The following is a 13,262-nucleotide window of genomic DNA, read 5'->3' as shown; positions in this document are numbered from 1 at the left end:
TTGTTTCAGGTAATGTTTGGGGTGTTTTCTCACTTTTTTTTGTCTTTGTAAATTAGCTATATTTCAAAACAAAGCACCATTTCGTTTCAAAATGTCTCAATATTTTGTTTCAGAAACGTCAACACAAAATGGTAAAAGCTTTCCTTTTTATTTTTTTTGCCAGCTAAAACGCTTTGCTGAATTCGACCCGAATTCATGAATAGTTGAGGAGTTTTGAAAAAAATAATTTTTTTGGCAAACTTACTATTTGCCAAAAAAATTGTCCTGCTCTACTTAACAGCTGTCTCAGTAGACAACCCAAGGACGAAACTAATTATGGAGGCTGATCTACTTCACATCACAACTCCAGGGATGGCTCCTCCAGAAGAGGGTTGACATCCAGCAGTGGGCTCTTATGGCTCTGTAGATGCAGGCAAAGTCTAATTAACTATATCTCCGTTTACTCAAACTCTTGGTTATCCCAAGCTCGTGTATGTCTTTCAGGGTTTGACTGCAGAAGAACTGTGCTCCAGCTCTCAGCCCTATCCTGCGTCCCTTTTCTCCAGCCCAAGAACTGGCCACGAGGATGCCAAAAGTCCTGTGCTCCAAAGCCTTCTGTGCATAAAGTGGGCTGTTTGTTGTTGTTTTGACGGAAACTGTGTGCTGAAGCTCACAGCACTTTTTGCCATCTTTACTGACACTGTTATGGGCTGAAGGCTTCTGCGCACAAGGATTCCTGGCTTGCTCAGGGCTGGCTGGGGGAGAGGCCTGGGAATCTGAAGAAGAGCTCTTCTCTTGCATAGCCCCTAAACTCTGCAGGAGTATTGAGGAGCTGAGGAGCTGGCTGTCCCTGGGAAAACTGTCCCGCTGTTCATAGTCTGGGGAGCTAAAAATAGGAGATCCTGAGTGCAGATTTCAGTGCTGGTTGGACTAGCCCTCCCACCCCCTTCTCACTCGTCTGAAATTTTGATTCTCCAATGGTTTTGATGTCCCTTAGGACAAGGTATTATTGTCCATGGAGGAGTTCACTCTCTAGGGCTTTCACCCAATATCTTTTGCGATCATTACATGCACAAAAAAAGATGCCTTTGATTGCCGAAGTGGATATGAACTCTGCCAGATACATGATTAAAAAGAATCCTCCGTCCAACAGGTGGGGTCCAACGCATCTATTTTTAATTGTTATCCAGGTGCACATAGCTGTGAGCCATTTCAGGATCAAACTCTACTTGGACTGTAAGAAAATAGCAGAGAAACCGATCAATGCTATGGGAAGCATCTCCACTGCTGGCTTCATCATGCTAGGAAAACTGACAGGAACCAGAGGACCCAGGAGTGGGTCAGCAGCAGTAAGTCCAGCGTTTATTAGTTTTAATGAGGAGTCTTGTGTCTAAATTCAGGATTGGATGGGATACAAATCAGAGCAGAACTACTGTCCCCTCCCCCCATTGCTCTTGTGTTGAGTTCACCCCCTGAAGTAGGGAAGCTTTTGAAATTTGTTGAGCATTTTTAATGCAATGTTTTGCACATTCTCCTCCTGCCTTTGGGAATTTGTGATGAGATGTAGCACAGCATGTGTGTGCCACGTAGCCACGTCAGCTCGCACCCTGATCTGTGGGTGAGCAGCTTACATGGTGCTTTAATACTACATAGTCTTGAAACCCGAGGACATACAGATCTTGTTGTAATTGGCTGAAAAAGGCAGAAGGGTTACTAGATTGCTTCTAAAAGAGAAGGCTTTATACATCAGCTCCCTTGGACTGGCAGCAGCCACATGCTAATAATCACGGGGGGCAACATGTTCAGATGGGTTTCATTTGGTCTAAAAATCTCAAAAGTGCACTGTCCCTGAATGACTGTCAAACAATACTCAGAGCAGTCACCATAAATTACAACTCAAAAAACCCTCTCAACACCAGACTCAGCGGCAGACAAAAGCCCACTTTTGCCCCACAGGTAAAGGAAAAAAATAAACATCTTGGCTTTGCCCCGTGCCCTGAAGATCAATGGTCTTGGGCTGATTGACCCATTAGAAAAGCAAGCACCAGAGACAAAAAGCACCCTGAATCTGATTCTTCATTACCTTATACCTCATGTTGCCATTTACACCGCTGCAAAATAAGTGTAAAAATACTCCAGTGGCTGATCTGGTTGTGTTTTATGCCCCTGGGCCCAGATCCTCAAAGGTATTTTGGCACCTGACTCCCCTTGATTTCATGGGAATGATTTGCACTGGTTTGAATGATTACACAGGGTTCAGGGCAAGGATAAATTAGTGCTCCACAGCACTCTGACCATAGATCTAGGGAGTGCAAATAAGAACAGATCAGCTGACTGCAACGTTCCACACATGAAGGCAGCATTGAACAAGCAATCTGGCCCATCTGTATTGCATGCAGCCTCAGCTAACACCAGGAGGAAGTGGAATCATGCAATGTACCGTGACAAATGCCATCAAAGGAATGAGCTGTACCATATGGGAACAGATTCATAATAAAAGTGGGATTCAAGCAGCTCTAATTTTATTTGCCAAAGAAATACTGTGGTGGTTTAGAGTGACAGCAGCCATGTCAGACCTCTGCCTTGGAGGAAAATATCCTCTATCCCTCCCCAGTTTTTCCTTTTAGCAGCTTAGCGAGCTGGATCCAGTCATTGAAGAGCTACTAATGAACAGCCCAGACCTTCTCTACTCCCATCATGCTTCAAGCCTAACAAAGTTTCATGTCTTCTGCAGCTCTACCACCCTTGAGGAGACAGAGCGCCTCATTATTGGTTATCATCAAACCTTATTTAAGACATCTCTAAGTGTCATTTGATGTATGGGGCTCATTTTCTATCCATATGCTGCACATCCCACTCTTTCAGTCGCACTGCTCACTCATCATTAAATGTCTGGGGGAAAAGATTTGATTGGGTAAAAATGGCATTCTTAAAAACTGTGGAGTTTAAATATATCTCCCCCCCTTTTTCTTTTATTGGTCTCATGCGGCATTTGCCCTTTTGCTAATCAAAACGGAAAGATCTGGCAGTCTAGGGAGAGGCTGAGAAGGAGGGCAGATTTATTTGGATGGGGAGGATGCATCTCCCAGGAATATCTGCTACTTTTGTTCTTCTACCACTTTCTTTGAGTGGCAGTGGAGCAAAGTTGTCTTTTTACATTTTGGTTTGTGTTGAAGCCAATTACCTGGGGCCTTGGGAGCGGCTGCTGCTGAAATGTGAATAAATCGGAAACTGAGGTTTCGTTAGCATGGATGAGCTTATAGAGTTCACTTTGCAAGGCTCTGGCCTCAGAGGCCTGAGACTTGCAATGCAGTCCAATGACCAGCCACCCCTTCTAAAGTCTGTATCCGTTGCCTTGTGTCTGCAGTTTGTACAATTGCTTCTGAAAGAATGTGTCTATGGGTGGTGGTTAGGGGGAGGGGAGAAAGTGCATGATGGTCTTTTACATAAGGTTATTTTTACATTCTACTGCAGCCAGAAGTGGCCAAGAATTTACACAACTTCCTGCCAGACCACCCTGCGGCTTGCAGTAGGATGAGCTATTATTCTCACTGGCATCTTAACAAGACTTGGCGTGAGCTATTGCTGGGAACGTACAATAACCTGTATAATTGCTGTTCATCAGGACACCTGCAGGCACTATATTTAAAAAAACAAGTGTGCAGTTCTATCCTTTTTTCTACACCTACATTCTCGTTAGGTGGCCTCTCTTCTTCAGCAGCGGGTAGAATAATTATGCACGGCCAACCCACCTGTCACATTTGTAATTCTTCTCATGACTCGTCTAATTCTCTTTGCTCCACAGTTCCAGCTGCAGTCTTTACAGATAGTTTGCAGTGGCTCATGGGCAGAGGAAGATAGATGTTGTGATCTCCCGGCACTGGTAAGATATGAATGACCTATGTGCTCATTGGGATGAGACTGGGGAGTGCGTCACAAGGAAATGACACTTTAAATAGAAAATTGATAGGCCAGAAGATCAATTTTTATATTTTCCTGAGAAACTAATAAAACTAGCTCGATCTAAGTCCAAGTGAGTCTGTGTCTACTCCCAATGAAATTAATAGCAAAATGCCTGTTGGCTTCTCAAAGACATCTCCACCAGGGCACGTAATTCCTGTCCTGAATCAGACCTACCAAGCCAGCACTGACGGCCACACAGCTCGGCTGTTGGCCTTCCGTTCTGAGTTATAACTACAGCCAGTTGGAAATTTTCTGATGAAACAAAGCTTCATCAGAAAATGCCAATTCATCAAACCTAAAATGATTGGTGAAAATAGCTTTGGGGACCAGCTGGCCCATGAGTCTGAAAGCCCCAAGGTCGCTGGCCCAGCAGCTGCTGTCTGAAATTGACATTCAGCGGACAAGAATGTCAGTTTTAAGTAGTAGCTGCCAGGATTCTGGCAACTATGTTTGGTTTTGGAAGTGCCATGTGTCAGGTTTCTGACACATTTTTTTCTTGGGATTTCCAGTCTGTGGGAACTTCTGATATTTCAAATTCTCCCGTGAACCGGAAATCCCGAATTTGTCAGTTGAAGTTATAACATTCCCCTGCTATTCCTTTCCACTCCGGCTTCTACTGCACACAAAAAAACTTATTCCTCCTGAACTGAGAGGAGGTTTGTTTTTTGGGCAAATATTTAGAAAGGAGTAGATTGATTCTTTTCCTCAGGATATATTTATTGTACATCTCAGTGACTATAAAATGTAGGGCTGGTTGGAAAATTTTCCTTTTTAAATTGTTTTTTGATGGAAAATTGGGTCTTTGATTAAACATAATTTTTCACACAAACCATCTGCTATCTGCAGAAAATTTAGATTTTCTCTGAAAAAATGAATGCTCAAAATCCAAAAATGTTTTGGTTTTGAGCTTAAAACTTGAAATATTTCAGATGAAAACAAAAATATTTCAGTTTGAATATTGTTTCTCAGCTGGACTTTATTTCCCATAATGCACTATGGCCCTTGGACTCCCATGATGCACTGCCTCATATCACCAAGAGGCGAGACCATGGTGCATCATGGGAAATGTAATCCAGCTAAGTACTAGAATGATAAGGTAAAATTTTCAGCAGTGCCTAAGTCCCATGTTCAAAAGGGACTTAGGAGGCTAAGTACCATTTAAATTAGTGCTGTCAAGTGATTTACAAAATTAATCATGCAATTTATCGTGCTATTAAACAATAATAGAATACCATTTATTTAAATATTTTGGATGTTTTCTACATTTTCAAATATAGTGTACAGTGCTCACTTTATATTTATTTTTATTACAAATATTTACACCGTAAAAAACAAAAGAAATATTATTTTTCAATTCACCTAATACAAGTACCACAGTGCAATCTCTTTATCATGAAAGTTGAAATTACAAATACAGAATTATGTACAAAAAATAACTACATTCAAAAATACAACAATGGAAAACTTTAGAGCCTACGAGTCCACTCAGTCCTACTTCTTGTTCAGCCAATCACTCAAACAAACAAGTTTGAATACATTTGCAGGAGATAATGTTGCCTGCTTCTTGTTTACAATGGCACCTGAAAGTGAGAACAGGCATTCATGTGGCTGTGTTGTAGCTGGCGTCACAAGATATTTACGTGCCAGATGTACTAGAGATTCATATGTCCCTTCATGCTTCAACCACCATTCTAGGGGACATGTGTCCATACTGATGATTTTTGCTCGATAACAATCCAAAGCAATGCGGACCAACATGCATTTATTTTCATCATCTGAGCCAGATGCCACCAGCAGAAGGTTGATTTTCTTTTTTTGGTGGTTCGGGTTCTGTAGTTTCCACATCGGAGTGTTGCTCTTTTAAGACTTCTGAAAGCATGCTCCACACCTCGTCCCTCTCAGATTTTGGAAGGCACTTCAGATTCTTAAACCTTGGGTCAAGTGCTGTAGCTATCTTTAAAAGGCTCACATTGGTACCTTCTTTGCATTTTGTCAAATCTGTGGTAAAGGTGTTCTTAAAGTGAACATGTGCTGGGTCATCATCCGAGACTGCTATAACATGAAATGTGGGTAAAACAGAGCAGGAGACATATAATTCTCTCCCAAGAAGTTCAGTCACAAATTTAATTAATGAGTTCTTCTTTTAACAAGCATCATCAGGATGGAAGCATGTCTTCTGGAATGGTGGTTGAAGCATGAAGGGGCATACGAATGTTTAGCATATCTGGCACATAAATACCTTGCAGTGCCGGCTACAAAAGTGCCATGCAAAAGAAAGCTTGTTCTCACTTTCTGGTGACATTGTAAATAAGAAGCAGGCAGCATTATCTCCTGTAAACGTAAACAAACTTGTTAGCCTTAGCAATTGGCTGAATAAGAAGTAGGACTGAGTGGACTTGCAGGCTCTAAAGTTTTACATTGTTTTGTTTTGGAGTGCAGTTATGTAACAAAAAAATCAATATTTGTAAATTGCACCTTCACAATACAGAGATTGCACTACAGTACTTGTATGAGGTGAATTGAAAAATACAATTTTTTTATAATTTTAACAGTGCAAATATTTATATTCTTTTTTATTACAAAATGAGCACTGTGCACTTTGTATTCTGTGTTATAATTGAAATCAATATATTTGAAAATGTAGAAAAACACCCAACCATATTTAACAAATTTCAATTGATATTCTATTGTTTAACAGTGCGATTAAAACTGTGATTAATCACGGTTAATTTTTTTGAGTTAATCGTGTGAGTTAACTGCGATTAATCGACAACCCTACTTTCAATGAGACTTAGGTGCCTGAGTCATGAAAATCATAGTGAATTTTTGAGAGGGTTACCCATAACTTTCTTTCTTTCAGAGAAATGAAGAGACCTGCCCTGCCTTAACTCCTTCCTGCACCTGCACTCCAGGTATCCCAGGCCCGCCAGGTCCTCCAGGGTTCCCTGTAAGTTTGCCTTCTGACATTTGTTCCTAGAAATGTTTGTATTGTCTGGCACCCATGTGGCATTTAACAGCCATGTGTAAAGAACAAGGTCCCTGCCATGAACTCACAATCTCGGCAGACACTGGACAGAGGGAGAGAAGGGAAGCATCATAAAGAAACAGGAGTTTAAGCAATGAACTATGTTGCATGGCATGTGACTCCATGTTTATCATCTAAAGGAGTGGCAGTCCTTCTCTGCTCAACTTGGACCCAGTGACTTTGACTTGCAGAGCTGGGTTCCTCTTCCCTTGGTTCTGAACACTGAATAAATGCTGGCAGATTTCCATCCTGAACTCTGAACTTCCCAACTTTTGGGGGAGGTTTAAGACCCCTGAATATCAGAGGTGCAATGAAGCCAAAACGTATCGATCCAGATACCAAGTGCCAACAAAGCAAAGGGTGCATGGAGCTGGCATCATGGTCCAAGCCCATCTCTGCATAGGTATTTGTATTTTTATAATGCTGAATAATATAACAACTGCCAAAGTTCGTGTCTCTCAAGGCAGCCGTCTCAACCTGGGCTGGCCTTTCCTTTCATTTTCCTCTCCTACTGCCAAAGCAAAATAAGTTATCTTGCAAGGCAACAGTGACAGCTGGGGGCCAAGAGAGCATTACTGTACTAATCCTCTTATGGGAGAAGGGCTGGCTTCTCTTTTTGTCTGTCTGTACAGATCTGTTGGATAGGAAGCTCTGAAACCCTGTACAAAGACTTGAAATGCAGAAGGCATGGCATGGCAACCTTGAATCCAGGTGTACTCAGGGCTGGATTCAATAAAGATTTAACATAGGAGGAGTGTGTATTGACTCTGGCTCTCAGAAGTTCTGGTTGTTCCTATTTGTTGTTCAGCCACTGCAGAAAAATTGTATAATTACCACAAATTCTGTGTTTCCTAATGCACATTACACAGAGAGAGGGGAACGTTTACAACCAAGGCTGTACCCACTCTCCCCTGTGTACATGTAATGCATGCACCAACTTGCTGCAGTGGGTTTTTTTGGGTGCAAATGTTAACATTTCCCCACAGGACTGTTTAAACAAGGAGCGGAGATATGGGAATACCAAGCAGGTATTTGAACCTGCAGAGTGCAATTGGAATTTTTGCATGAAGAAGCTAAGGGCTGAAAATCTAGCCCAGAGCATCTTTCACAACATAGAAAAAATCTTTCTCTGTGTCAAATAAATATGTTTTAATAATAAATATCCTGTCACAGGGTGGCTGGCCCTTTAAGGGGAGTTGGGCCCAGCCTCATCTGTGAAGGATCAGCTTCCTCCCAGCTGAGAGAGAGCAGCTAGTGATCGGGTGATTACAAAATCCAGCTGGTGGCCCAGTGGAGGAGAAAGCTGCCAGGAGCAGGGAGGCGCTGGTCGGAAGCTGGGTTGGAGAACAGGACTACAGGAAGCTGTCTGGCTTCTGTGGCAGCTCTGGGGCAGGGTTGGACTCTCAGACAGGTGGCCTGTAATATGGAACCCTGTAGGGAGTAGATAGGCCCCTGAGGAAGACCCTGAGTATGGGGAAGGGAGAATTGTGCTGTGCTAATTTTAAAGTTGAAGGCCTGAGAAAAGGACCTGCCCCTGACTGGATGTGGAGTCACTTCTGCCTGGAGTGAGGGGACAGGGCAGCAGCCTATGTGCCCTTCTCACACCAATAAACAGGACTGTGAGATATTAGGATTCATCTGTGAGGTCAATTTCATAATTAACAGTTTGTTACATAATAACTAGTGGTTAATTCCAATGGAAGTGTTAATTACACAGCACATTGCTTCATCACAGTATGTCATTTGTCAAAAACAAATCATGTCAAACCAACTTGATAGCTTTCTTTAACAGGGTAACAAGCCTTGTGGATAGAGGGGAAGCGGTAGACGTGGTATATCTCGACTTTAGTAAGGCTTTGGATACTGTCTCACATGACCGTCTCATAAATAAACTAGGGAAATGCAACCTAGATGGAGCTACTATAAGGTGGGTGCAAAACTGGTTGGAAAACCATTCCTAGAGAGTAGTGATCAGTAGTTCACAGACATGCTGGAAGGGCATAACGATTGGGGTCCCTCAGGGATCGGTTTTGGGTCCAGTTCTGTTCAATATCTTCCTCAATGATTTAGATAATGGCAAAGAGAGTACACTTATAAAGTTTGTGGATGATACCAAGCTGGGAGGGGTTGCAAGTGCTTTGGAGGTTAGGATTAAAATTCAAAATGATCTGGACAAATTGGAGAAATGGTCTGAAGTAAATAGGATGAAATTCCATAAAGGACAAATGCAAAGTACTCCACTTAGGAAGGAACAATCAGTTGCACACATACAAAATGGGAAATGACTGCCTCGGAAGGAGTACTGTGGAAAGGGATCTGGGGGTCATAGCAGACTAAAAGCTAAATATGAGTCAACAGTATAACACTGTTCCAATAAAAGCGAACATCATTCTGGGATGTATTAGCAGGAATGTTGTAAGCAAGACACAAGACGTAATTCTTCCGCTCTACTCCGCTCTGATTAGGCTTCAACTGGAGTATTGTGTCCAGTTCTGGGCACCACATTTCAGGAAAGATGTGGACAAATTGGAGAAAGTCCAAAGAAGAGCAACAAAAATTATTAAAGGTCTAGAAAACATGACCTGTGAGGGAAGATTGAAAAAAAAATGGTTTCTTTAGTCTGGAAAAGAGAAGACGGAGGGGTTGTTACAAGGAGGAGGGAGAAAAAATTTTCTTCTTAATCTCTGAGGATAGGACAAGAAACAATGGGCTTAAATTGCACCAAGGGAGGTTTAGGTTGGACATTAGGAAAAACTTCCTACCTGTCAGGGTGATTAAGCACTGGAATAAATTGCCTAGGGAGGTGATGGAATCTCCATCATTGAAGACTTTTAAGAACAGGTTAGACAAACATCTGTCGGGGTGGTCTAGATAATTAGTCCTGCCACGAATGCAGGGGACTGGACTAGATGACCTCTCGAGGTCTCTTCCAGTCCTATGATAATCTGCTACATGCATAGTAATGAGCTCATGAGAATAAGGGGTTTTCTTTCAGCCTGATTGGGAATACAGTTATAACATGCTTCATGCAGCATGAAATGCTGATCGATTTGCTACAGGGCCAAGACACTTAACGTGTCAAAAGTTATTCCATAGTGAGCAAGGATGTCTCATGCACATCCACTCTTCCTTAATGAACTCTTTTTGAGCAGGGATAGGCCCCCTTGGGGCACCCCATAAACAACCTCTAGCAAAGCTCCTAGTCAGACTTGCTTAATCCAAATCTACTGCTATTTAGATTCAAGAACAGAAGCCATCAGATTAAAACGTCAATAGTTCATACAGCACCTGTACATGCTAGAAGATTAGATTCCTCTTAGATCCGGTGGTTATGCAGATGCGCAGATAAACCAGGTCTCCCTGGAAACACTACTCTTCCCTGCTGTGAGTGTGCTCATTTGGAGATTATGTAAAGTAGAATGTGTGCTCTAGTCTCTGTACAAGTATGAGCTGCTGTTCCATCCCCATCTTGCTGCAAGTGTCTGGAATAGAGATTAATCAGCATGACTCCATGAGAAACACTTTGAGAAATGAGTGTGTAATCTCAGTGCCATCACGAAATGCTTCCTTTGCATTTCCATGGTCCCACTGAATACCTTTCCTTTTTATGGAATATGCTAAAATACGGAGGGTCTGATTCTGATCTTTCTTACACCATTGACCTGAGGGGAGCTTGCCACAGGGGATGCAACCATGGGGATGTTTGTTACTGTTCAGCCCTCTCAAAATGCATTTGTGGCAGCCTACAGTCTTAGCTATGGCCATATGGGGACAAGACCATCATGTGTCTGTGCCGGGAGCATGAGAGGAGCTTTCCACATCCACTCACGGCCGTGCTGAGGGTTTTCATGATTGCAGTTCCTGTGTCCTTCCAAAATTGGGTGAAGCCCTAATTTGGATCTGCCTTCAGAGCCACTCTTCACCTCTTGGGGGCCGCCTCTCACCTGAACTCTTTGCTTTGGGTCAACGTCACCATTTGCAGAGCAACCCGTGCTGCTCTGGAACGAAGCAGATGGAGCAGAAAAGTTCCTTCCATCCTAGATTTTCCATGGAAGTGCAAAACCACAATGAGTCAACCCCCACTGCCACCGATGTCGCCTTCGGCACCCGTTTGTTACAGCTACAAAACCAAGCAACTTCAGGCTTTCTCCTGTGCTGCTTCTCATGCCTGGAAGAAATAAGCATCCACAAAGCCACCTCATTGTCCTCCCTTCAGATCTCTCCTTAGAAGTCTGCTGTGGTGGATGGTCCGGCAGCAGGTGTGCAGTGACCGCTCACTAGTGTCTCGCTGTTACCTTTTGCGTCCTGCTCTGTTTGTCACATCCCCCTCTAACACACTCTTTGGGAGGCAGGGAGCATCTTATGATGTGTGTGTACAGTATCTAGCACTGTGGCACTGTATTGCAGTTCCTAAGCGTTACCGCAGCACAGACACCACTTAATATTAATAACAAGAGAGTCTTGTGCTTTGTCCCACTTTGGCAGGGCAGTCCTGGGAGAAGAGGACCACAAGGGGAACCAGGGCCGAAGGTGAGTAATGACAGCACTCCGACTCTGATTTTCTTTCAGACAGCTATATGCCTATAGGTCATAGGGATGAGCAAGTGCAACTCCATTAACTTCAATGGACTTACATTAACTTACCCCAGGTCTGAATTCATCCCTACATTAATGATACTTCTGCCTACTTAGGGCAGGGATCCAGAGATTTTGAGAAATAGAACAATGAAAATGTCTGTAATCAAATAGAAAATGACATGATTGTTTAAGCACCAAATGGGTGCTCAGAGCTGTGTGATATAGACTGATCCCTGCTCCAAAATTCTCCAGACACCTAGTTGTGTTGATTAACTACATGGCTCCAGTAAGCTTCTTTCTAAGAAAACAACCCAGCTCCATCAGAAAACGTTTATCCCAGTTTTGTGGTGTTCTTTTTCTCCCTGCCGTGCATGGCTGATTTGACCCCGTGCCTCGGCATGCTTGGGAAAGGTGCGAAGTACAGGGAGAGCCACAGAAACTGGGTATATCTCTGCGGAAAAGGAGCAGAGACGAGCATGAAACAAAAGCTGGATCTGAACATCCTGGAATTTGGGAGGAGTGGAGAAGGCATTGAAATCCACACTTAGAGCGTTTGCAAATTGGAGTCATTGCTATGTGTTACCCATCAAAGCATGATTGAGAGAATCCAGTAAAGAAGCAAGGGAAAACCCCCCACTGCTTTCCTTTTTCAAACTAACTGCACAGAAGCCAACATCATTGATAGAGCTGGTCAGAAAAAGACATTGAAAAATGGACACCGTTTTCAGTTAAGTCTTTGCAGAACCTTTCCCCCCATCTTTTGTCCAGCTTCAATCACTAGAATAATTTGCTATAGGGCAGGGCTGCTCCTGCTTCCCTGGAAACCAGTGGGAGTTTTGTCATTGATTTCCCTGGAAGCCAGATCAAAACCTTGGACTGCAAAGGCAAAGGGCTGTACAGTTGAGGGTACTGGACACTTCCAGGAGTTGCCTCTTCCTTTTGCATCCAGTAGCTGCTTTGTGCTGAAACAGGTCGTATGGTGCAGTCAATGCGTATGGAAGTCACTGGTGTTCCTCCTGACATTTTGTTTAATTTCTTTGACTGGCTTTAGGGTGAGCCAGGTCCTCCTGGACAAGTTGGACCAGAGGGTCCTAGTGGACAACAAGGGTCACTAGGCTCCCAAGGAATCACCGTGCAGGGCCCAGTGGTACGTGATCTCTCCCATTGCTTTTATCCCATCTTTTACTCTGTGTGAAAGATACAACTGTATGTGGGGTCTGGTTTTGTTTGTTACAGGGATGTGGTGATAAAAACACCTGAGCCCTATCTATGACAGTGCTTACAATGCTATTACTACTAGCTGAGCTGTTGCTATTGTAGGGATGGCTAGTTTTTCTAATGTTGACAAGACCCTAAATTCTGGTTTAAAAACTGGCCACGTGGGATAGCTGATCCCTAGTCTAGCCCCTGAAAAAGAGCCCAACGGAGTATTAACATTTCAGTAGCACAGTCATCATGGTTAGAGAAGCAATGGGCAATGGTTACGTAGGTGTATATACACAAATACCTGCCTACAAATGCCAGGCAAAAGGGTGAGCTATGGAGGTGTGCAAGGATCCCTGTGGGCACAAATCACTTCAAAGGTTGTGTGGAGGTAGTTGGGTCATGGCCCTGCTGAACTGACCATGAGTGATGAGTAGCCATGGACAGATAGGCTGCTGCCCAACTTAAGGGATGGTGCAGAATGCATGCAACTCTATTGTTCCATTTTGATTCC

At 43.2% G+C, this 13,262-nt stretch overlaps 1 protein-coding gene across 12 annotated transcripts in view; it reads left to right on the top strand.

Moving 5' to 3' along the window:
- Positions 1–13,262, top strand: part of COL20A1 (collagen type XX alpha 1 chain) — a 95,666-nt gene that overhangs the window by 65,706 nt on the left and 16,698 nt on the right. For 10 of the 12 annotated variants that reach the window (XM_073309068.1, XM_073309067.1, XM_073309061.1 and 7 more), the window contains 5 exons: positions 1,170–1,328; positions 3,785–3,862; positions 6,803–6,889; positions 11,453–11,497; positions 12,597–12,692. In XM_073309068.1, coding sequence (XP_073165169.1) covers positions 1,170–1,328; positions 3,785–3,862; positions 6,803–6,889; positions 11,453–11,497; positions 12,597–12,692 — 465 coding nt within the window. Of the gene's footprint in view, positions 1–1,169; positions 1,329–3,784; positions 3,863–6,802; positions 6,890–11,452; positions 11,498–12,596; positions 12,693–13,262 lie in introns of those variants that run through there. The other 2 variants (XM_073309070.1, XM_073309063.1) reach the window with 2 other exon arrangements.

This window comes from Lepidochelys kempii, chromosome 13, assembly GCF_965140265.1.
Source record: "Lepidochelys kempii isolate rLepKem1 chromosome 13, rLepKem1.hap2, whole genome shotgun sequence".
NCBI classification, from domain to species: domain Eukaryota; kingdom Metazoa; phylum Chordata; order Testudines; family Cheloniidae; genus Lepidochelys; species Lepidochelys kempii.
This window is presented reverse-complemented; position numbering and strand designations above follow the sequence as displayed.